General features: G+C 40.3%; 2 protein-coding genes across 2 annotated transcripts; both read right to left on the minus strand.

The window, feature by feature from the left end:
• Nucleotides 1-10,302: 10,302 nt before the first annotated feature.
• Nucleotides 10,303-19,002, minus strand: LOC146686333 (transforming growth factor-beta receptor-associated protein 1). The gene is made up of 11 exons (XM_085440883.1): nucleotides 17,422-19,002; nucleotides 17,070-17,264; nucleotides 16,745-16,899; nucleotides 16,100-16,182; nucleotides 14,701-15,042; nucleotides 14,474-14,531; nucleotides 14,227-14,370; nucleotides 13,261-13,395; nucleotides 13,043-13,184; nucleotides 12,533-12,954; nucleotides 10,303-12,433 (listed from the first exon to the last, which is right to left on the minus strand). The coding sequence occupies exons 1-11, from the start codon at nucleotides 18,104-18,106 to the stop codon at nucleotides 12,290-12,292; spliced, it is 2,505 nt and encodes an 834-aa protein (XP_085297009.1). The 5' UTR covers nucleotides 18,107-19,002; the 3' UTR covers nucleotides 10,303-12,289.
• Nucleotides 19,003-19,135: 133 nt separating this feature from the next.
• fhl5 (four and a half LIM domains 5) lies at nucleotides 19,136-21,192 on the minus strand. Its single transcript, XM_085440884.1, has 6 exons — nucleotides 21,144-21,192; nucleotides 20,768-20,947; nucleotides 20,421-20,595; nucleotides 19,838-20,007; nucleotides 19,477-19,663; nucleotides 19,136-19,359 (listed from the first exon to the last, which is right to left on the minus strand). Exons 2-6 carry the CDS (start codon nucleotides 20,927-20,929, stop codon nucleotides 19,208-19,210), a joined length of 846 nt encoding a protein of 281 aa, XP_085297010.1. The 5' UTR covers nucleotides 20,930-20,947; nucleotides 21,144-21,192; the 3' UTR covers nucleotides 19,136-19,207.
• Nucleotides 21,193-21,663: the final 471 nt, after the last annotated feature.

Below are 21,663 nucleotides of genomic sequence, written 5' to 3' on the forward strand. Positions count from 1 at the left end.
TGGCTGGCTATTTGAAAAACAGTTATTCAGACGAATGGCTCGCTGCAGATGTTTTGGAGTTTGTTGTTGGTAATCCACAAACACAAGAACATCCCAGAATAAGTCAGGAGGAGAACACACAAGCTGGCAGTTGGCGTCTCATTGTGTTTGTTTAAGGGGGTTTTGGGACCAGACTTTATATTTGCAGAATATTTCGAAGAGACGGGCCAAAGGTGGATCCAAAAACATTTGTATTGAGTGAGTTTGTCCAGAGCTTTACATGGGCCGGGACTGTGGAAATGGAAAGCTGTCTGACACAGCAAGGGTCCGAGGTATTTCTTCTTCAGTGTATCGTTTGATCGCCTACTATAAAGGAAAATATAGTGCATTAAACTTGCCTAACCACAGGTCATGTGAGACCGTCCCTGACATTTAGACAAAACAAATCTGTAGTGAAACTGTAAGAGAACTTGTAGCCTAAAATAGACAATTCTGACTAAATGTCCACATTTAGTCAGAATTGTATGATGTAGTGCCCGTGTCTGCAGTTCTGCATGATGCTGTGAAATTACAAGCAATTTAAACTTTTTTTCCTGACAAAAAACATGGTTTAGTACATCTTTAAAGGAGCTATTAGACCCAAATTTACATGAAATGAGCTGTTGAAACACCAAATGCTTTGCAGGTAACTTGGAGTTCAAGATGCTGTACAAGGAATATGCACGCTTAGAACTTAGAGGCATATAACATTTTTTGTGCGCTTGTACATAAAATTCTTACTTGCGTGACTAAACCTTAGGTGCCTGCTGGGAGGACTTGTAGCCGAGCTTCTGTGACATCCAGCGGATTGAAGCTAAGGAAACAGGATTTTATAATCTTCTTGGAGGGTCTAGATGATTTATTTTTCCTACAGCCAGTAATACATCCAGCATTGCAAAGCAGAACAAGGAGTTTGTCATTTTGTTGAACCATCAGTTTCGCTTTGGAGAGTCGAGTTCACTGTGAGGGCTTGTCCCCTCGCGAGCAGAGCCAAGTGGTCTTAAACACAGAAAGAGTGTGAGTCATTGTGCTCTGTAATTTGGGCACACTGCAGCTGTCTTAAGTGACCACGACTGGAGACCTGTTAACCGGCCCGATCCACATGTAAGACTTTCCTTTCCTGTTAACGTAATAATTATAATGTCACTTCCAGCTCTCTCCCTCAATTGCAGCATGTATAGCTTTAACTGCAATGACAGCTTGCTGCAGGATCTTTCTAGGACAGGCCTGATGACTATTTTGGGTTTCTGACCTTCTTTCCCGACAAAGAGCCTCTGTTAATCTCTTCTATAATCTTTTTTCTGGATAATGCATCTACTGTAAATACTATTTTCCAAGGTTATGGGCTTTTCTCTTAAACCCTGTAAATATATGTCTTCCTCTATGGCAGTGAGTTGGAGCTGGACAGTCAAGTGGCACAAGGTGAACTGCTAACTCGGCTGAATGGGACACATAAGACTTAAAAGACTTTCCAATTTGTCTTTTTCTCAGCTATTTACGGTTCTGTATTTCAAACAAAATCTCCAAATGTGGAAGTCTGAGGTCCTGTGGTGAAGGAAGAGAGAATTACAGTCTTAATACTGCTGCGCTTTTTCTGCTACAGTGTTTACATTGGTCTAGTCACTTTCTGGATTGCAACAGCATGTGGTTGAGTAAAACTGTGGTTGTTGCTGCCGCTGCTGTTTGAAACCCATCTTATTCCAGACAGACAGGTGGACTCTGTCTGGAAACTCTTGCAGTCGCATTTAGATGGCAACAGCTTTCTCAAGTGGCTTTCTAATAAAGGGATAGAACATTTGATCAGACATGTTTTCCCGTAAATGGAAAACCCCCTCACTAGCAGATTGTGCTGCCACGTGCATGTCACTCAGTGTGCCAAAACTGGCCATTTTTAGGTGGTAAGTACTCGGGCAGTGAATGTTTATTTTATTTTCAGCCGTCTGACTGGTTTTTATAAGGTCAATTTGTGCATTTATATAAACACAGATTACTTTCTAATAATTTGGGGTATATTGGTATATACTGTACTTAATTTCACAGGATCACCAAAGAAAGCTAGTCGCAGTGTGCATCTGTGCTGTGCTCAAGCACAGACTTTAAACATATCCTAAATAAATTAATGCCAGTAATGATTAGTAAACTTTTGCATTTTTGCATAATATACAGTGTAATATTAGCATTTTATTTAGTGCAGTGTTTCTGGCCTTACTGCTAACTCCTAAAAACTAACAGTATTTCTGCTCAATACTTTCCTGTGCTCAGGAGTTATTAGATGTCGTTGTCTGTCTGATGCAGAACAACAGTGTGAACAGCTTTTTCCAAGTTTTTACAGCGTTTGTTGAAACTGGAAACAAGTCGATAAGAGTGATGTCGTCATAAAAGATGAACAAAGGCATCATGAGATCATCTGTTTCTTGGGCTTGTTGTTTTGAAGCCTTTAATTTGGCATTTTGGCCTTCACCGTTTTGATGTTTTGCAACTCGATGCCATGAGTAGGTGGTGGGTGGTGGATTTGACTGACAACCTGAGACCACATTTGGTAGTGATTTGTCAGTCATCGAGGAGCCACACCATAAAGCCTGTCCTGCTTTATTGTCTGGTTTGCTCTCAGTGGCACAATAATTTACGTATGATGCTGTATTGAAGGAGTCTTAAAACTAACAGCTGGGACCATGCAGTTACTTTCCTGTAGACTTCTATACAATCAGAATTCTTTTTAACAACTGAGGTCAATCCCTGCTGGCCATTCGGTTCATGATGATAGTATCACACACTGTTGTTGCCGATTTGTCAGCTACTCAACCATAATGAGAACATTCTACCACATCCCAAAGGTGCTCTATTGAATTGAGAACTTGTGACTGTGGAGGCCATTTAAACACACTGAGCTCATTGTTAAATTCAAGAACCCACTCTGAGATGATTTGAGCTTTGTGGCAGGCTCCAGCAGCCATCAGAAGATGGCACACTGGTCACAAAGGAATGGGCATGGTCAGCAACAATGCTCAGGTAGACCATGGTGTTTAAATGCTCATCGTTTGCCAACAATATATCCCCCACTCACACCACTGAAACTCCATTATGCTTTTGTTTTGCATTCAGAGATGCTCTTCTGCATACCTTGGTTGTAACAAGTCGTTATTTGAGTTACTGCCTTCCTGTCAGCTTGAAGCAGTGTGGCCGCCCTCCTTTTATCTCTCCCATCAACATTTTTCCTGAGAACTGCAGCTCACTGGATATTTTCCTTTCTGTGGACCATTCTCTGTAAACCCTTAAGATAGTTGCATGGTCAAATCCCAGTAGATTAGTTGCTAAAAACCAGCCTGTCTAGCACCACCAACCATCCAGCATTCAAAGTCACTTAAATCACCTTTCCTCCCCGTCCTGATGCTCAGTTTGAACTTCAGTATGCCTAAATACATTATATGTTTGACATAAAAGTGAGGGGTGATTTATGAGTGACTGGAAAACGTCTGTTATCGGTGATTACATTGCATTTCTCATGACTGGATTGGCCTCTTTTGTCGCCTTGTCATGCAAAAATTGCATACATTTGCTCTTTTCCTTGCTGAAATGACAGATTAAAAGCCTAAATGAGATAGGTTTCATGTTTGTGTTCTTATTTCAAAGCCCTTCACTTTCACTTTATCACAGTGCGAAACCCCTCTGTTGAGTTTGATCCCCTCTGTAACCTCACAGACAAGCGGTTTGCTTCATTGAAATTAGACTAATTATATTCCACACCTCAACACACGCATTTACTCTAAGCTGTACTTTCACTAGCCATTATCTCTTTAGTGTTTCATGACTGTGAAACACCCTCTTCCAAATTAAAGGTCGGAAATGTGCCAGAACCTTACATTATAAGCAGGTTTTTTTTTGAGAATTAAAAGCTGCCCAGTCGCTCCAGTCTGTCAGTCTGCACCAGTTTGACATCAGCCGCCAACTGAGAGCTTAGCTTAAGCTGCAGACTATGAAAATCTGTTTTTTCCCTTCTGCTTGTGCAGATAGAGCGGGAGAGCTGAAATGTGCTTCCACAGACATTTTGGGATTTCTGCCCTGTGATGAAATGCAGCGATAGACTCTAAATGTCAGTAATCACCTGGGGATAAAGAAAAGAGACTGTTATGTGTAGTCATACAGAGGTGCACAGACTATTTGTCAAAAATATTTTCAAATCAGGTCCTAGCTGGAAGGTGTGCTCAGCTTTTTCAAATCACAGCCACTACAGAAAACTCAGTTTGTTCATCATTCACACAAAGTATTCTTTTTAAAAGTTGGCGGTTTCTGGTTTTATTCATGATTTGAGATTTAAAAAAAGATGTATCTATTACTTTGTAATAATGTAAGCAGTGTCTTTAATTCATAATTCAATTATTAATCAGAGTTGGCACTCTGTGCATGTGCTCTATGTAAGATTAGGCGACTCAACATAAGCCATAAGAAGGAAGCTTAGACGATACAACACAGACCAGTTTGGCTTTTTTCTCGTCTAATCTAACATTCACTAAAGTTTCAAGACAAAGGGTTGAAAATATATAAAGCAGTTTATGCCACAGGTTATAAACACAGCGTGCAAATGCACTACCCTAGATTTTATGGGCTTTAACAACAAGCCCGCTCTGGTTTACTCATACATATAATAGTGGCTGTTGCCATGGTTTTGTTGCTTCGTTAAGCAACATGTTAAGCATACACAATGTTATGTTATAGAGCTGAAAGTTGGTTTTGGTGTTTAGACAAAGGAAAGCTAGAGAGCTTTATTTAGGATGCTGTGATTCACTGTGCTTTTCCCGCAATGACGGCCGCTCTTTGATTTACATCTGGACCCACGGAGTTTGAGTAGATGCCGAAAACTATAGTGGATACATCATTCACCAAATAATCCATCACTGACAGAGGACATCGATGACCAGACGATAGACCAGAAAAAGCTGAAGGAAGTAATTAAGTAGTGTTATACTCAAGTAACTAAATCTACAAACCTTTTAAAAAGTTCACCTAAAAATGTAGTGATGAAATAAGGCATTAGTTAAGATAATTTAGCGTCTTTGCTTTTTTTGAGAAAATCAAATCCCTAATCTAAAAAAATTAGGGATAAATACATTTCTGGTATTCAAATTAATAGTGTTCCAGTTAGTTTTTGCATTATGTGGAGTAATAGATAAAATCATGGCAAAAAGAAAGGTTTTACTTGTCAGTATAGTACGTTATTTTTAAAAAATCACCTGGTCTTTACTGAGTTTTAAAATTAGGCAAATAAACATCCCAGAACGTTCGTCTCAATTTCAGACTGTGTAAGGTGAAGTTATTATGTAGAAAAGTTGGCACTTCTGTAATATTTTTTTTTAAATATCTTTATTTAACACATTGGCTTTAGACTGAAATAAAACTGCTCAAGTGAAATTTGAAATTTATCTGATTTATACCACATTTTAAAAAGCATATTGCTTTCCAAGACCAATAAGCAGACTTTGATAACACAATAGAAGCTACTGTTTGCTGAAAACGTCACGTTAACAACTAAATGAAAAGGAAAATTGGACACTACAACCCAAATTAATGATTTAAAAAAACACTTTTTATGTGTGCGTTTATTTATTTATTTATTTTTTGTCTGAGTACATGTTGTACTCTTTGAGAATTCTTTGCGTTTTTTTAGATGCAAAGTGATGCTTGGTCACTCTTGAAATACTCTCAAGTATGGGTATGTGTTGGTGCATGCGACCACAAACTGCAGAGATTTTGTGCTGTTTCACATCAGCAGAGAATTGGGTCGTGAAAGACTTAATGAAAGCTTTGAAATAACCTTCTCTGGATGCCTGCGGAGATGTTCGATCTGTAGAAATAGAATTGTAATTCTATGCTTAAGTACAATATACCCCTAATTTGTCAGTGCTCTGATTGGAGCTTTGATTGCTAAATATAAGTTTATGATAGGTCACTGGATTTTTTTTCTGCTGTAGCGCTGTGGAGACTTTTCAGTCGATTAAATGAGGTCTTTTGAGGTGAGTATTGTATTTCATTCTCCCCTTGGGATTTTATTGTGTGGGTTACAGTAAGTTCAGTCCTTGATAGCACAGGCAGAGTGTTTCAGACTCCAAGAGATGATATTGGGGCTGTTGGGACAATTTTAACTGCTTGGCCTATCTGTTGTGGTGAAGGGAGTGTTTATATGTAGGGGAGGATTGGTGCTAACTGTCTAATTATGTATGGCCTTACGTTTCAGCGTTCCCAGGGTACAGTAACAGTAACTTGATGTAGCACGTGCTCTGTAATCAGTAATGTCAAAGACCACATAAGGCACACTCTCACAGATAAATCTTTAATTTGGTGCAGTATGCACGTCCCCTCTTTTGTTGAGGGCTTTAATTATGTTTCTTTCACACAGTAAAGGCCATTTTTGTGGGACTAAATTGATCACCTCCAGCTTGTTCAGCTTATATGTGATAAAGTTAATTTATATGACTCAGTTTTTAACAATAAAGCAGTTGGCCCAAACTGCAGTTTCTCGCCAGCTTTTAGAGTACTCAGCAGATCCTTTTGCCTCTGTTCCCAGAGCGCCAAACTGGCCACACATGAAAGTTGATAGACCTGGATGTGAGACACGAGCTTCTAAATTCCACAAACCAGGTGGAAGGGCACAGCTTGACCCCATGAGCTGAGTACTTAACTCTCCACCTGAAGTTCTCTCATTAGAAAAGAGCAGTGTAAACACATGCAGCTGCCAAACAGCTTACACTTTCCAAACCCAACTCTCATTCTTCATCCAAAATTGAGCCATTAGGCTCGCAAAGTGCACATCATTAAGTTAATGCCAATTAAGTTGTTTCGGAATTTATCTATTTATGGCTGACTTCAGGTTAATGAAAGAAGTGTTTGAAAAGGCTTTCTGTTTATTTGAAAGTGGGGTGGGAAGGTGGATTGAAAGATATCTTTATGTTTTTATCTTGTCTTTGTTGATTTACATTTATGTTATAGGGGCAAAGCAGTTTAAAGCAGACCATGAAACTGATTTGCTGAAGTGTTTAACCAAATGTTTTACTCGTTTATATGTTATTTTTTATTTGCAGCAATATCCACAAGCAAGGCTTCAAAGTATTATTAATAGTTTTGATGCATGAAATGACAGTTTGCACCATGAGAGCCAGACCATCCCCTCAGCAGCTGGTGTGACGCTCACTATTGCACGTGTCTGACCTCATCCGTAGATGTCGATGACAATGTCAAATTTCAATTCGTCACTGCATAAGACTTGTTTCGCCCTGATTTTCAGTCCAGTTCTTATTAAATTTGTAATACCTCGGCCTTTTCACCCTCTTTCCATTCATTAAAAATGGCTTCTTGACAGCCACTCTCCAGACCATTTCTGATGAAGCTTCAGTAGGTGGATCAATTGAAAAGCCAGATGTATCTCTCACATCCCGTGTCAAGAAAAGGCCTATTTCTAAGTGATGACTTTCAGACACTGTTCAGTGTCTTGAGATTTTTTTAAGGTCACACTGCATTCAATGCTGAGATAAGTTTTCGGCTAATAGCTCTTTTGGAATCAATCACTGTTTTATGTCTATCAAACTATATCATCATTGGGATTTTTCAGACTCAACTAGAGAAATGGGAATACAAACAAAAGAAAACAACAACAACAAAAGAAACAAATAAAAAAAAATAAAAACATTCATCTGAAAATGGTCATTGGAAACAAAATAAGAAGAAATGAGGAATGGTTCAAGACATAGTACTGCATATTTGCTCTGTATCACCTGGTTGTATAAAGAACAAAATATTTGTTTACATTTTACATGGTGGTTTGCTTTAGTTAATGGTGGGCGTATAAAAGTGGGTGAGCTTAAATTGCTTATGGACTCAAAAGTATGCATGCAGAATGCAGGTGTTTGATATATAAAACACATTCAGTTCTTCCCCATTTTCCCTAAAATAATAATTATAATGATGATAATAAACTCACTGTTCCCTCTCAATTTTTGTACCCCTGCAAAATATTGGTGCAGTCCCTTTACCAGTTGCTTATATTTTTATTTAGTTCTTAGATAAACTAATTATCTTGAGGCAAATAGCTCAGAGTTTAGCAGCAAACATGATTATTATGAAAGTTATTAACAAAATTGAGATATATCATAGCTCCCTTATAAAAATACTTAAATGCTGAGTGAGGTAAAGAGAAACAGCATGGACCTTGTAAACTCTCTATATGACACAGTATGATGCATATAACCCATGCCTTGGAGCAGCAGGGCAGGGTGGGTGCTTGTGGTCACTGTCTCTGCTCTCAGTGTCTCCAGTGGGGCCCCCCTGCACATTTAACCCAGTGGCTTTCTGCCAAACCCCCAAGGTAACACGCAATGAAAATGAGAGTGTTGCCTTAGGAGTTAAAAAAAGTTATGCTTTGATCATCCTCTTTGGCTGTTTATTCCCATGCTTGTTCAGCTATATCTACAGAATTAGTATTGCTGGTTAAAATGGGACTTTAAGTGCAATCGTTTAGGTTTTCTGCTACCTTACCATTATTGCTACCAAAAAGGTTGCAAATTGAGATTCTCCTTGTCTCTTGTCAACCACCAAGCCTGAAAAATACGTCATAAGGGACATGATACAGTAATTTGTGGTTTTGGCTATAAATATGATGCATGATACATAGAGAAACACAGTATATTCATTTTCCCCAGAGGCTTTGTTAAGTGAGGTACCTGCTGCAATTTTCATAACTTTAAATATATAATGTTCCACAGAGTCTCTTTTTAGAGGTGTTGCCAAAATGAGGAGTACACAGAGATATCGTCATAACTTTTAAGGCAATTAACAACTAAGTTTCTTAAATACTGAAGTAATTAAGAAAATAGATAGCTGGATAAACAATTCACTTCATTTCAGCTTTTTATTATATAGCAACATATTACAACAACAGTTGTTTCCATCAATCCATCCATTTTATTCCACTTATCCTTCAGGGATCAACCTGTCAGCTGCCATTTCAATCATATATATTTATTGTATTATTTAATTTAGTTTAGTTACTGTTCTTACTGTCTTGGAGCAACTGTGGCCACATAATTTCCTCAGGGATTAATAAAGTATTCTGATTTTGGTTCATAGGGTGTGAGACAGGGTGCACCCTAGACAGGAGGCCAATCTGACAAAGGGCTCAGTTGCCTCAAGGCGCTTTAAAGTGTAAGGTAAATGTATAACCCTACTATAATACAGAGAAATCCCCGGCAATCAGAAGACCCCCCTATGAGCAAGCACTTGGCAACAGTAGGAAGGAAAAACCCCTTAAAAGTAAGAGACCCCCAGCAGAACCAGGCTCAGCGTAGGGCAGCCAACTGCCATGACTGGTTTGGGGTGAAGGGCGGACAAGTAACTAATTTAGTATTAAGACAACAGCTTAATCTTTTTATTGTCATTTATGTAAGTTTCTACCGAGATCACTCAAAGAAATTATTAGTCTTAGGAAGCAAATACAGAACTTATCAAATAAATAGATCAGCATTTATCACGGCATACAGAGATAAATGCAGAAGTAATGCTCCTATGTTCCAATGCCAAACTGCAATGCAGTTCAGCACGATAAAAGGCTAAACTCTTTTCTAGTCATGTTAGCAGAGCTTAAAACTGATCATGTGTTTGGCTAGTTGAGTGTCTGGAGCATCAGCCTAGTGGATAATCAAAACGCCCCCCAAAAAGTACTTTATTCTGAAACGATGGATTTCATACTCCTACAAGGTTACACAGCAGCAAAGTTTGGCTCCTACCAAAAAAGAACAAAGTGGGAGGCCCCGCTGCACAAATGAGACAGAGGGTAAGTAAATCAGTCTCTAGGTCGAGACAGAGATGCCTCACAGGTCCTTAACTGGCAGTTTCATTAAATGGTACCCATTAAGGCACAATTGTGTTGGTGTGCAGAGTGGTTGATATTGTTGTGTGAAAACCTTTGGCAGTTTCCCCTTCTTTTGAGATACATTGAGACTATGATTAAACTCAAACAGAATGGTGCACCAGATGCTCCGCTAGCAGAATTTATTGCGTCTTTAATCAGCAGTTTTTGGCGTGACGACTTCTGAAAATGGGCCTGTCTGCGCAAATTCTTAAATGGTTTATGAAGAACGATCTCTTTAATTACTGTCAGTTTCAACATTTCTGATTAATATTTATGTCATATGCTACATTTTTTGCGTGACCTCAAACTTCGTGTGTGAGGACAGACATTTTTTAAAGGGTTTTTTTTGTCACCTTAACATAGGATTCTCATATAGCAAGGGGGCAAAACAATGTCAAGTATATTTTTAATTTGCTAAAAACAGTGTTGGAGAGAAAAAGTCCAAAACAATGTACACAGCTACATGCAAAAATCCAGACATCAGACAGTTCTTTTCCTCCTTAAATTTAGAAAAGCAAAAGCAGAAAATGTTCCTGTTTTCCTCTCTCGTGCTGACTTTGTGGTGACATGGATATTTATAATGGGAGACCAACGTCTGGATGCCTACCACTCTTTCCTCCATAACTGCTGATGTTTGCATCCAATCCATTCCTCTTTTATGTAAAATGATCATCAGTGCCATCCTGGACGATCCAGGCTTGCACCAAATTGGAAATATTACAATAATTTAACTCATTTTAATGCACAAAATGTTCTTTCTGCAGCCTTAGTTTATGTGGAAGAAGACGTATTCATACTTGTACCTGTGTATTTTTACCTTGTGGTTACTTATGGCTATTGGTCAACACAATCAAAGTGGGAAAAACATTTTTTGAGGTACAGCATCACCACAAGTGCTCAAAACAGCATTAACGGTCCCTGAGGATATCCGTGAGAAGGAAAGAAGTGGACGTAATCACGGGCCCAGATCCACCCAGTGGTTACTGGTCATCAGCACAACCCAAAGATCAGCCAATGACATGGAAGCAGCCCTCTCTGTCTGTCTATATAAGCTGAGAGGAACAAGCACTCATATCTTTCAGCTGTCCATCCAAGATTGCTTATGATATAAAACTAAATGCGTAGATTGTTAAAATTATCAGGAGCCGATAGAGGAGATGTGGCAATTTTCCTGCATCCACATGAAAGCAAGAAGTTAAAAATACAGTTTTTTGGGGTCTTGTGAGTCACGTCATTTTTATAAGAGCCTGAAGTTAAATATATCCATCCAGGGTGACACTTTTCAAGTTAAAGCTTAAGTCAAGTGTATTATTCGTGTAGCCTTTAATCCTAGCTACGCTCCCAAAACGCTTCTTAAGACCAACATTGTGGAACATCAAATGAACTTTAAGACCTGCAGTGAGAACAACGAAATCCCCCCCCCCCCTCCCCATTTATCTGTACTACAATTAGTCACTCAGCTCCAGCTGAAACCTTAAGCAGTCCAACCACATGCCCGAGTTAGTGCTGCTGCTTTAGGCGTCTCCTGAGCGCTTATCTCAAAATGCATCAGAATAAAGAAATTGCTATGGTTAGCCTTAATGACAAAATTACAGCACAAACAGACAAATACTTTATGACTTTAATGATATATGTTTAAGTGTTCAGATGATTTCCATGCTGTACATGTGGACGCACTGGAGTTTGTGTGATAGTTTTTGGAAGCTCTCTAATGATACAGGAATGATGCTGGGGAAAAAATATTCTATAGATGGTGCAGACATGTCATTTGCTTGCTCGTAAAATTAGTTTATTAAATTAAAGTGACTCAAAACTTTGACCACAGTGTTTACGTTCCAGTTTTAAACCTGCAATTGTGATTTCTATTTCAGGGTGTAATAAACGTTTATTAATGCTTGTGCTGAATAAAAAAAGTCTCTCACGTGCAGCCTCTCGGTTGTTGACTGTCTATTTCCAGCTCTGTGTACACAAATATACACAGTGGAAACCATGATGGCAGGGATGTATATATACAGCAGTGGAGGACGGCCATATTCCTTCTGGTCATCAGGGTGACCACAGGTGGTTTCCATGTAAAATACCACTGTCTGATCAGTGAATATACACCCCTGAGGGTTTTTCTCAACTGACTTTATTGCTCTTGATGTCTACAATCTGTCTAAAAATGGTTGCCTGCAAAAACTGCATTGCTTGTTCTTTTCCAGTTTGAATCCCTTTGTTTAAACATTTTTTTTTTAAATCTTAGTAGCAAAGTTGTCCTTGACTTTGATTCTGGTAGAGTCTGGCTCTATGATCAGACCAATCATCAGGTTGGAAGCAGAAATGTAAAAAATGAATGAGATTCTTAAAAGTCCAGTGAGAAAAAAAAGTCTGTTGTTATAATGCAGAGTAGCCCATGCAGCTTATGTGCACCACCTCACCTCGCAGGTTACGGACAAAGTGTGGTTCTGTAAGTTCTCTCTGGCAAACTCTACATTTCTGCTCCTTGTCCACTCTGAACTTTGTTTTTGAGACCTGCATCTGCAGACGAGAGAGTAAAAGTGCAACAGGGCTCATAAAGAAAAAGGAGAAATTCAGTGTTCACTGCAGTAAAAATGTGAACTGTATCATTAAACTCACCCAAGTGACCTTGTGCCTCAGGAGTTCCGCCTGGGCCAAAGCCTGTTGCAATCTCACCATCTGCCTCTGGTGGAAGGTTTCCCTGAGGGATACGACTAAAAACTGAGAGACCAGTTGAACAGACCAGGACTCAGGAAGGAGCTGGAGTACCTTCTCCAGTGCAAAAACATGAGGTTGGCTGTTAAGAAGATCCACAGCTGCGCCTGTGAGATCCTTGGAGCTCAGGTAGATTTGGAGAAGAGTGAGCAGGAGGACCTCCCTGAATTGTGAGTCCTGGTCCTGGGCTGCCCTGCAGCAGTAGGCCTCTGCAGCCTGGAGGTCTTTCTCCTCATGTACAAGCATCTGCAGTGCTTGGTAGTGTTCACCAGACCTACCAAGGAGAATGGCCTTTTCTGGGTGTAGGGTTGTTGACTTTACTCTGTCTGCAATGAGTTAAAAATCATGACGTTTACTTTAACTTGCTGCTAATTCCACAATGATTTATTTTAATACGCAAACTAATTCACACACCATACACTGTGGAGATGTTATAGAATTTGGACTCCCATAGCAGCTGCTGCAGCTTCCCTCTGGTCACCCTCACTCTTTCATCTTCCTTTTGCAGCATCTGAGTAACATATGCCAGGGCCAGACGGTTGTGATGGCTCTCTTCCTGGGGGCAGATTACATCAATCATGTCTGCGCATTTAATTTAGGTTATTAGATTAAGGAGCTGTTGGTGTACCCACCTCGCTATTTAAATCATGGATTAAGTACTCAAGATAGAAAATCAATGCCAGTGGAAACGTCTCCAAGAATGTGAGGACATCTTGTGTTTCAAATTGACCATCTGGTGGGCGCTTGATGAAAATCTGCACACCTGTCTTTATCAAATAAAGTAAAATGTATTTAATCACTACAAATTGGTTTATAAGGCAATTTCTACAAAAAAGGTGGTGCCATTTAGAGCTGTTGACGTATACAGTCACAGATACATTTATATTCCAATAATCTTATGGGATTTATCGGCATTTAAAACAAGAATTTAAACATAAAAAAACCTCTGGCTCTGCCACTGACTTTATGTTTGACAAATTGCTACCATATGAGCACAAAGTGGCCCTTGGTTTTTCAATCATATCTGCCACACCCGTCATCAACTTCAGTTTCTTTAAAACAAGACGATGACAGCCAAAATGATCAGCTCAAGGCTTCAAAACAGGAGTACATAAATCACTGGTTGATGTCCACATATACAGTATATGGTTTATGTAGACCAGAGACAGATTAAAGGGAAAAAAACACCTCACTGTTTCTTAGTAAAGCATGGGAGTGGGACCATGAATCACTTTAGCAGCTTTAATGCACTTTACCATTTATTTATTTAGCATTTCTCAGACTCTGATGGAGGGATGGAATATGATTCTTTCTAAAGATAACCCCTCATTTGGTGTTTTGATGATAGTGGTTCAATGCACTACCAAACCTTAAAGGTCACTGCAGGTGATTCAGACAGTTTCATATGTATTTAACCATTGAGTGACTCTACTGCAGATGAGGGTATCAACGTCCTGGAAGAAGCCATTCCACCAATCAGACAAAGCAATTCAGATTTTCCTTTAATTTGTCACTTTTCTATGTCTGCAATACATAGTTGTATTGTACAACTCTGCCCTCTGCAGTTTGGTAGTGAGTGTGAAAAATGAAAAAGGCACCTCTTGGTTTCTTTGTAAAGTCCAATCTGCAAATGCCCACACGGTGTCTTTGTCTCTGAGCTGACTGAGAGTCGCCACGATGTGTCCATATACATCTGAGCAGGAAGAATCTTTACACAAGCCATCTGTAATCTTCACCCAAGTCTGGAAGAATACAACCAGTTAAAATACACTGCTTTCATACATCAAGTTTGTGTGAACATATGTGATGTTTTTTTGGATTGGGGGGGGGGGGGGGGGGGTGTACCTTTACTGCATCAGTGTGCAGCCCGTGGCTTTCGTAGAGGGAACCTAAAGCAAAAAATCTGTAAAAGACAAAGAAAAAAAGAAAAGAAGTCAAAACGATTCTCAAAAAGTAAATTATCTGAAATAAATAATCTAAAATCAAAAGCATGGTTGTGTCCTAAGCAAAATATTCAGATTTATAGGTGCGATTTCAGATCATTTGTATAACTAATAATGATTCATTTTCACCTGTGGTGTTGCTCCAGAACAGGGACACAGAGGTCCAGACTGCACTTACTGGGAAAAGCAACAAGCTGTTGGAGTTTTTCATCATCGTTCATTTCTACATACAGCCTCAGGAGGGTGCTGTCCACTTCCTTACTGCACTTCAGGCCTCTCTCTGTCCCCCTTACTGCTCTGAGAAAATCTCCCAGGAAGGCCAGGTAATGATGAAATTTGTTTCTGTCCTCCTTCTTGAGCACCTGGAGATCTCTGCCCTTGTTTATTTGATCAAGATGAGATTGAAAGTCCTCGCTGAGACACATATCCGGGTAGAGGCGGATGATTTCTCTCGGGTCCAGCTCACCTTTACTGTTCAAGTGGGTAATAAGTATACATTTTTACATATGGAAGAAGCAGAAAGTACACATCTTTAACCCTTTACAGCCGATCGGAGCGGGCACGCTCTGTTTTGCGTAACTATTTTTAAATCCCGGTAGCTCTGCAACCAAGTAAGCTAGCGCAATAATTTTTTTTGCATATGAAACTGGAGGAGTTGTACTTACATCTTATGCCATCAGCTTGTCCTAGGTCACAGTTTCCTTCCACATATAGCTTTGCAAAAACTGCATAAAAATCACTTGCAGCAACAAAAACATGATATTCCAGAAACACGCTTCGCTGATCCATCAGCTGTTTGTAACACTTCCTACGTCCATCAGCGCGAACTATCACATGACCGCATGACCTGCCCGAAACCGGAAGTGACGTCATTTTGCGGAAATGTAGTTTTTTACGATCGGGGCCTTATGAGCTTGTGTTTTACTTGTTATGTGTTTTAAAAAGTTATGTTTGACTTTATGACTTTCTGTGTCGTTTCTGGGATGCTTAAGACTCATATTGCACTGCTGGAAATAGTTTATTTTGATGCATATGCTGTTATTTTGCAAATTTGCACTATAATATTTATTTTCGTTTTTCCTGCAGTATATAAAAATTGGTGTATTTCAAAAATAAAACTATGAAGACACTCAAAATAAATTTCCTGTGGTGGGAAACTAGTTTGTGCAACTTTTTTGTATTTACAGTTTTGAGGGATAAGCCTCTTAAATTTCTCTAACTAGAAATATATGTTAAAAAAACAAAAACGATTTTCAATTTTTTTGTAGTTTATTGCACTTTTTTGCAATTTATGTAATTACTATGCACCTAATGCAGACATATTATTAAAGTTTGGGCTATAATGGTTGTATTGATAAATAGCAACTTGAAATGCTCCCAAAAATGGCTCCACAGCATGTAAAAATATAATATAAGCTCTGGCGAACTTGGTTCTATGGTAGGTCTTAAAGGGTTAAAGCAGTGTTCTGAGATTTATTTAGCATGTATTTTGGAGTGTTTTGTTATGGGAGAGGGAGTTTGGTCTCACATGAATAGATCTTTGGCTTGGGAAAAACCCTCCTGGTAAAAATGAGCAAATCCAGCCAGGCAAGTGATGGCCTTCTGTAGCTCCTGCGAGGGGAAAATAGTCTTATTTTTAAACCAGGCACATATTGTATGAGCATATTTAACACACCAATATGTGAACTGAAATAACTGAGGCAGAAGACACTGTGACTCTCTTGAGGCTAAAATGTTACACTTCAAGAAAAACAAGTAGCAGAAAAATGGGAAATGTCTATGATTCATGATTGTGTTAATTAGCCTCTTCATCTTTAACCTGTAAGCTGAGATGTGGCACAGATTACGCTAAAAGTCAAACGCCATCTGCTGCCTTCAGTTGCATTCATCGATATCGAATATACCTGCGTATACTCTCTGTAAGGTAACAAGTCTATGCTTTGACAGTCTGATCAATGGTAAATTCAAACCATATTATGCATTGCTAGTTGGGTTTGTAATGCATGAATCTGAAAGTCAATATGATTGTACAAAGCAGCCGGAGCTACAGCAGCACACAAGCAGGCAGCAAAAGTAAAAGATTTGGAGGCTACCTGATAACGCCAAAGCTATATTTTAAAATCAGTGTGATGTGAGTTTGCATCCTTCAGTGTGCCTATAAATTCTGTTTCACCTTGTATGAGTCAAGTGGATGACGGCTTTGAGCCCCTTCCAGCAGCAATAAGGCCTCCTCAACCCTTTGGTGCCTTACAAGTGCCTGGATCTGCTCTTCGAATGGCACCAGGCTCAGGCTGAAAATGTCTCTCTCTGTGAACACTAACACACCATCTGAGGGGACATTTGCTTTTGGTTTTTAGAAACTCTCAGAAGGCGCAAGAACGACTGACTATATCTGAGCAAACTGAGACAAACATGACTACATCTTTTAAAAACAAAAGCAGGCTCTTTGCGATTAATCTGACCTGGATCAGATGAGAAACTGATGTCGCTGGATTTACCTGAAGTGGAAAGTAGACCCCTTGCTCCAGTGAGACTCACAGTCTGTTTGCGTTGCTGATCCAACATGCTGTAAACAGACAACAGTTCGGGCTGCAGGCTTAGGACGTAAGGGAAACATGCCCCGGCTGCCAGCACCTCCTGAGGCCACTGAAGGGGAGGGCGCTGGCATATCCCTGTCTTCATCACAAACATGCCTGAGGGATGAGAATGGAGAAATGATATCTTGGCAAAATAAATATCCTCTGGCTAGATGGATTAATGACTTATGAGTGATATGAAATGAGCTGTTTTAGAAGCTAAGCATAATGGCACATGAATGTAAAGCCTGTTGGATATTTTGGCAGCTCTTACCTAAAAATTCGGGCCCATTCAAGAGGAATTCTCCTTCTCCCAGTGAGGTAACGATAACATGCTGCCTGCTGTGATTATGAGGAAAGAGCTCCTCACAGCTGCCAGTCTGAATATCACAGAGGAGGTACCTGTCACTGGTGGCAAGACACAGAGTTGCACCATCCACCGCCAAGGCTACAGGGTCTTGGAGCACAGAGACTTCCTTTACAACCTCCCACCTGTCCACTCCCACCACATGGATCCGGAGCACTTTCCTGCGGCTAGAAGACGTCACCATCTGCACACACGTCCCCTCCGATGCGAGCAATGAGTCGCACATCTCAAACAAAGACACATGCTGGATCTTCTTCAGAGCAGGAACAGGCTCTAAGGAAAACATGTTGAGGGCAGTAACGCTCCGGTCCCACAGGACCAGCAGATGGTTGAAAAGTGGGACTGCCCTCAGTTGATTTACAGAGTTGCTTGAGCCTAGTTTTCTTGCCCTACCTTCTCTGATTTTGGTCAGGCCAGGGCTCTTGTCTCCATTTGTGCTGCTTGTCAGAATGAGGTGTTGGACTGTTGCATCTTTAGTCCCTATGTAAACATTTTGGTCATAGCACTCAAGGCACTGGATGCAGGATTTGTCCTCTTTCGAGACTGCTCGTTTTTCATATATGTGAGCTTGTCTGAAGGCACTAAAAGCCATTGCAAAAAAGTATTAATGTTGAATAATGGGATGCAGTTCAAGCAGAAGAAAAAGGAGTTCTTTCAAAAGTCACTGATATATGCTTAAATCAAAGCTAAACACAGTAAGATGTTCCTACCTCTCTGTTGTCCAACCTTCCTCTAATTCCTCTACAAGTTTATGAAGTGTAAAAAAGTTACAACTCCCCCCATGTGACTATATCCTGACAGGAAATCTATGTCAGCATTTTTTACCGCTCATCCTGCCATGTGAGGACACTTACACAACTCATCCAACAGCCTCACCAAGAAAACCAACTTTTACAAGTTCATGGTGAAGAAGATGGATATTTTTGAGGTGGCCACAGTTACGGCTTCTTGTGTTCTTGGTATGCGCGTAGGGCTGAAGCGGTCACTTTGGTCAGTGGATAATGGACAAGCAGAAGCGATCTGCTGATCGTGGTTTGTTTGAGTTTGTTTACAATGTCCGTGAGATGGGTGTGATGAGGTCAAGAGGCAACAGAAACACAGCAAGGGCGATTGTTTTATAGCGATGATTGCCCCAAGGATGACTAAGAGAAGACACTGTGGTCATAAAAACAGAAAAAAAACCTACCACCGCAGCTATATCTGTTACAGTGAACTTTGTGCCCTCTGTCCTCACTATGGAATTTGAGTTAAATATACAAAAGGCCCGGAGCAGATTAAGTTATGATGAGATGAACAAAAGCAGTACTAAAAAAGATCTATATGGCAAGACATATTTCACCTGAGGCAAATCCAAAAATCATGCATCATTTATTGTTTCTTTAGTGTGGATACGTTTATATCTAGGCACAACAGATGTACAATAAACTGCATCAGACAGCTAATGATTGCTTTGTCATCAAGAAAAACATACATGCCAGATTAACTTTAAAATCTGTGTGTGGGTGTGTGTGAGTGACATACAAGAGATAATGTCTTCTTTTTAAAAAAAAACAAACACACTAAAATAATGACACTTGAAGGCTTTTTATGTGCAAGGCATTCTTGTGCGAGACTTTCGTAGATCCACAGTATTTCTATCAGACAGCAGGCGTTGTTGTCATTTGGGTAGAGCTGTGATCCTGGCATGTAAAGGTCATTTGTCCCTCCCGCAGTCAGTGCACAAAATGTTGTCACGCTGGGTGAGGAAGCCACGCCCCACCAGTGACACAGAGCACTGCATGCAGGTGAAACACTCACTGTGCCACTGGCGTTCCTCAAAGGAGATGTACTTGGCTCCTGCCAGACCTGCATGCATCAGAGAGCCATGCATTTATGTCAATGTAAAATCATCACCTTGTGTTGCTAACACTCCCTCGACAACACAAACTTAAAAGCTTAAATGTGAGTAGAATGAAAACTCACTAGTAATGGGCTTGGTGCAGCCCACACACTTCTTTGCGTATAGGTTGCTGAAGCACTCCAGGCAGTAGGGGTAATTTTCTCTGGTGGTGAAGCGCTGGCCTGACAGCTGCTTTCTGCATCCAATGCACAGAAAACACTCGCGGTGCCAGGGCTTCTCTTGGTAGGTCACCCCACCTGTTGTGATGGCCTAGAAGAAGCACAAGCAAGAGAAATAGAGCGCTTAGCAAAAAGAGACATACAGTGCTATTCCCATTTCTTCTCTTTATTCTCCTCCCTGCAGTGTGACTAACACAAAAATGCCAGAGTCAGGGGGATTTACTGTAGCACTCAATACACGTAATCCACTCAGCTGTAACCCTACCTTCTTACAAGCGGAGCACTGGTATGCAAACTGCTTCTCGAAGCAGGCCACACAGAAGTAACCGGTGTCTTTAGGGATGAAGGACTTGGTTCCTATTGGCTGCTGGCAGCGGTGACACAGGAAGCAGGTCTCATGCCAGCTGTTCCCCTTGTATTCCATTTTGCGGGAACCTGGCACACGGGACGAGAGCAGCTTAGTCAGCATATGGTCCCGCTATGACAGAAACACACCGCGGCCCAAAGCTGGCCTGCTTTGTCTGCAGGGAGGGGATGATGCAACTGAAATAATCTTGGAAAGAATTTTAGGCAAAGGAAGAAATTCTAGTCTTTTGAACTCTTTTTTTTCCCCAATAAGAAATAAATGTGTGTAATAAATGTGTGTAATAAAAACTTGTTGAATTTAGATTTTCCCAGGCATATCTTTTTGTTCATTGTAGCTTCAAAGTCGATACTTTAAGAGGTTTCACCAATTCATTGCTGCCTTATCCTTAAATTTTAGCCATAACCTCTGAATATATATTTAACACTATATTATGATCTAGCTTTCAGGTGACATTATCCAGTACCATCATCACTGCATGTACCTGGCATGATGGTTTTCTTGCAGGTGGTACACTTGGAGGAGTAATCCTGTGCATGGCACTCAGTGCAGAGCAACAAATCATCCTTGGCGGCAAAGGCCTTTTCCACTAGAGAGCGGCTGCACTTGCCACACTTGAAGCACTGCTCGTGCCAGTGACGATCCTTATAGGAGAGATCCTGCAAATATTTTGCATGTGATTATTATTGATGTTCTGTAAGGCTAATGGTTCATTTAACAGCTCTAAAACTGAAATCCTTCCACATTTCTCATCTACAGACTCAAACCACTAACCTCACATTCTCATCTCGCACTACACTATTCTCACTGTCTACACTGTTTCTTCCTTACCTTGCAGTTACAGTCGATTGGTAAGGAGCATGCCTCGCAGTTGTTAGCGAACAAGTTCTCGTAGCACTTAGTGCAGTACTGCGTGTCATCTTTCATTATGTACTTCTTCCCCAGCAGGGAGTCTTTGCAGTAATGGCAGTCTAAACGCTCGCTGGTGGGCATCTTATTTGCTTTTCTTAGCTGCAGGTCAAAGAGAGCAGAAGGATAAAAAAATGAACAATAAGGAAGAACAGGAGAGATAGGGAAAAGTAATAATAGTCCAGGCAATTTATCCTCTTTCTCATCAAGCAAGTAAAGAGGACAAGCAATTTCCCCTTCTTTCAAAAATAATTTAAAGGGGAAAAAAACAACAGTGTTGTATTAAAGAGTTCTCTACCTCAGTTGATTCAGGGTGAGGATGAGACTGAAGCCAGAGACTGCAGAGGCACAGGGATGGGGCAGGGATGAAAAGGGGTCAGGCAGGATTATGGGGTATCCACTAGGGGGGCTCTTCTATAAATACAGGCCCTCTTATTAGCAGTGATCTCCGGGGAGAATGGGCATACTTCACTGCATCGTTCTGCACCTTTTAAGGGAGTTGATGGTGTGCTGATCTCTAAGCCTTTGGACTGATTTATTCTTTGTTGTCTCATCCCCCGAATGCAAAAAAGCAGAGATTTGCAACTTTAGCACAAGAAGATTACTGTTGGGAAACATGACTGACCACCATATAAATAATGTAAGGCTTCCAAATCAGTTTCACATGTATACAGACAGTACATTAAAAGAGAAGATTTGAGCTTGAAAATGTTAAATCTTTTCTACACACTATTATCAGCTTGGACAGTGGTACCACAGCAGAGATAGTTAGTCATTTGGATGCTGTAACATGTCTGGACACACTTGTGGCCTTTGTC

The sequence above is a fragment of the Copadichromis virginalis genome, linkage group LG19, assembly GCF_057382275.1.
Source record: "Copadichromis virginalis isolate Kocher_CV1m ecotype Utaka linkage group LG19, C_Virginalis_male_GT1.1, whole genome shotgun sequence".
NCBI classification, from domain to species: Eukaryota; Metazoa; Chordata; class Actinopteri; order Cichliformes; family Cichlidae; genus Copadichromis; species Copadichromis virginalis.

Excerpts from the sequence above, each read along its gene's own strand:
- fhl5 (XM_085440884.1), bottom strand. The coding sequence starts at position 20,929 with ATGCCCACCAGCGAGCGTTTAGACTGCCATTACTGCAAAGACTCCCTG. Across the intron at positions 20,008-20,420 it reads CAAGAAAACCATCATGCCAG|GTTCCCGCAAAATGGAATAC; the intron begins GTACATGCAGTG and ends CCCGTGTGCCAG. Across the intron at positions 19,664-19,837 it reads AGTGCTCCGCTTGTAAGAAG|GCCATCACAACAGGTGGGGT; the intron begins GTAGGGTTACAG and ends TGCTTCTTCTAG.
- LOC146686333 (XM_085440883.1), bottom strand. The coding sequence starts at position 18,106 with ATGGCTTTTAGTGCCTTCAGACAAGCTCACATATATGAAAAACGAGCA. Across the intron at positions 17,265-17,421 it reads GAATGGGCCCGAATTTTTAG|GCATGTTTGTGATGAAGACA; the intron begins GTAAGAGCTGCC and ends CTCATCCCTCAG. Across the intron at positions 12,955-13,042 it reads TAACATCTCCACAGTGTATG|ACAGAGTAAAGTCAACAACC; the intron begins GTGTGTGAATTA and ends AACTCATTGCAG.